Raw genomic sequence first — 1,587 nt, 5'->3', positions numbered from 1 at the left:
GCCGCGTGGCGGCAGTCGATATAGATGCGCATGAACTGGCCGTCGTACGTGCACACGATCGAGTGCCACTCGCGCAGCGGGATCACGTCCGTCGTCGTGACGATCCACGGCGCCACCTCGCGCTGAAAGATGACGTGCCGCTGCGCGTCGAGCCCTATCCGGTACTCTCCGCTCACGCAGCCGTTGAACTTGGAGAGGAGCACCTGGTGGCCGTGCCACTGCGCAGGCCCCTGCTGGTGGCCCGGCGGCTCGATTGGCTCCGAGTTTGGCTCGCAGTAGAAGTGGATCTCTGCGGCAAAGGCTGCAGACTCGCCAAACGAGAGGCCGGCCTCCGAGCCCTCGAGGAAGACGTGCTTGGACTGGTCGAAGTGGCAGAGCTCCAGGGCCTTCTTGTTGCTCGCCTGGATCATGCGCGCAGAGGCCTGCGACAGGACCCTACTCGAGTCCTCACCTGCACGGGGCGCGATGTTCGGCAATCCGTTTGATGCAGGTGGAGCGGTTGCGTGAGTGAAGCGTGCGGAGGTAACACACGCGGCAGGAGGTGCTGAGGGGATGATGGATTTGCTGGGCGGCGAGATGGCTCGGACGGGAGGCGGCGGCACGGGGAGCGGCGGCACGGCGCTTCCACAGGCACGCCCCGGCGCTCGGGGCGCGTCGGGACGGGAGGGAAGCGCGCGCGGGGGAGGCGAGCACGGGCGAGGGGACCGGGGCCCCATTAGAGGGGATTAAGGATGTGAGCGGGTGGAGAGCACACCTCGGCGCTCTTCGCTCGAGCGGCGGCCAGGCGTGCAAGAGAGCTGCAACAAGAATTCTCCGAATTATGTTCCTTTTTTTGAGCTAGACTCCCAGGCGCATCACACACCTCTCCTTAAAATCCCTGTGTGGTGGCGGCGTGCCGTCCTCCCATCCCTCCCTTGGTTTGTCCGTTTTCTTTCTTGAGCTAGACTTCGATGTTAATAGAAACAAGCGAAGGCATGTGAGGCTAATGACTGCACTCCAAGTGCTCCAAGGGCACACACAACATGACGCCAAACACACGATTGCACGCACCGCGCCGCACCCAGCACCCGCGCCCGCCGCCCCCCGGCCCCCGCCCCGCCCAGGTGTCCTCCTCATGGCAAACCGTCCGTTTTACGACCTGTCTGTACCAAGTGGCGAAGCTGTTGCGGCCGTGCTCGACCGTCGACGACACGCTGGCGCTTGTCCGCCACATGCTCGACGAGGACGAGAAGAAGTCTGCCCTTCTTGCCGCCACCGAGGGTACCTCAGGCGGGATGGGCGTCGCGCTACCGACCGCCCCGTCCAAGGACCCACGCAAGTCGGACGAGGTCGACAGCCGCGTTGCTGGCGGAGCCCGGAGTGGCCCCAAGTCCACCCCTCTCGTGTGGAAGGACGGCATGGAGAAGTGCTTCTGCGGCGGGGGCCATCTCTTCGCCAATTGCAAGAAGAATTTTACAACCCACGCCGGTCGCACAACACGATTCCCATCCCTCCCTCGGGGGCAACTCGGGTTGTCTGTTTTCTTTCTTTCTTTTTACACGATTCACGCGACAGGCAAGGCAAGGGCGACGGTTCCTCAGAAAGGGG

At 63.7% G+C, this 1,587-nt stretch overlaps 1 protein-coding gene across 1 annotated transcript in view; it reads right to left on the bottom strand.

The window, feature by feature from the left end:
• Positions 1–410, bottom strand: part of EMIHUDRAFT_457440 (hypothetical protein) — a gene marked incomplete at its 5' end in the record, with an annotated part of 3,690 nt that extends 3,280 nt beyond the window's left edge. The window contains one exon of the mRNA XM_005778404.1: positions 57–410. Coding sequence (XP_005778461.1) covers positions 57–410 — 354 coding nt within the window. The remainder of the gene's footprint in view (positions 1–56) is intronic.
• Between the last annotated feature and the right edge of the window lie 1,177 nt (positions 411–1,587).

Source organism: Emiliania huxleyi (genome assembly GCF_000372725.1).
Source record: "Emiliania huxleyi CCMP1516 unplaced genomic scaffold EMIHUscaffold_246, whole genome shotgun sequence".
Lineage (NCBI taxonomy): Eukaryota > Haptophyta > Isochrysidales > Noelaerhabdaceae > Emiliania > Emiliania huxleyi.
This window is presented reverse-complemented; position numbering and strand designations above follow the sequence as displayed.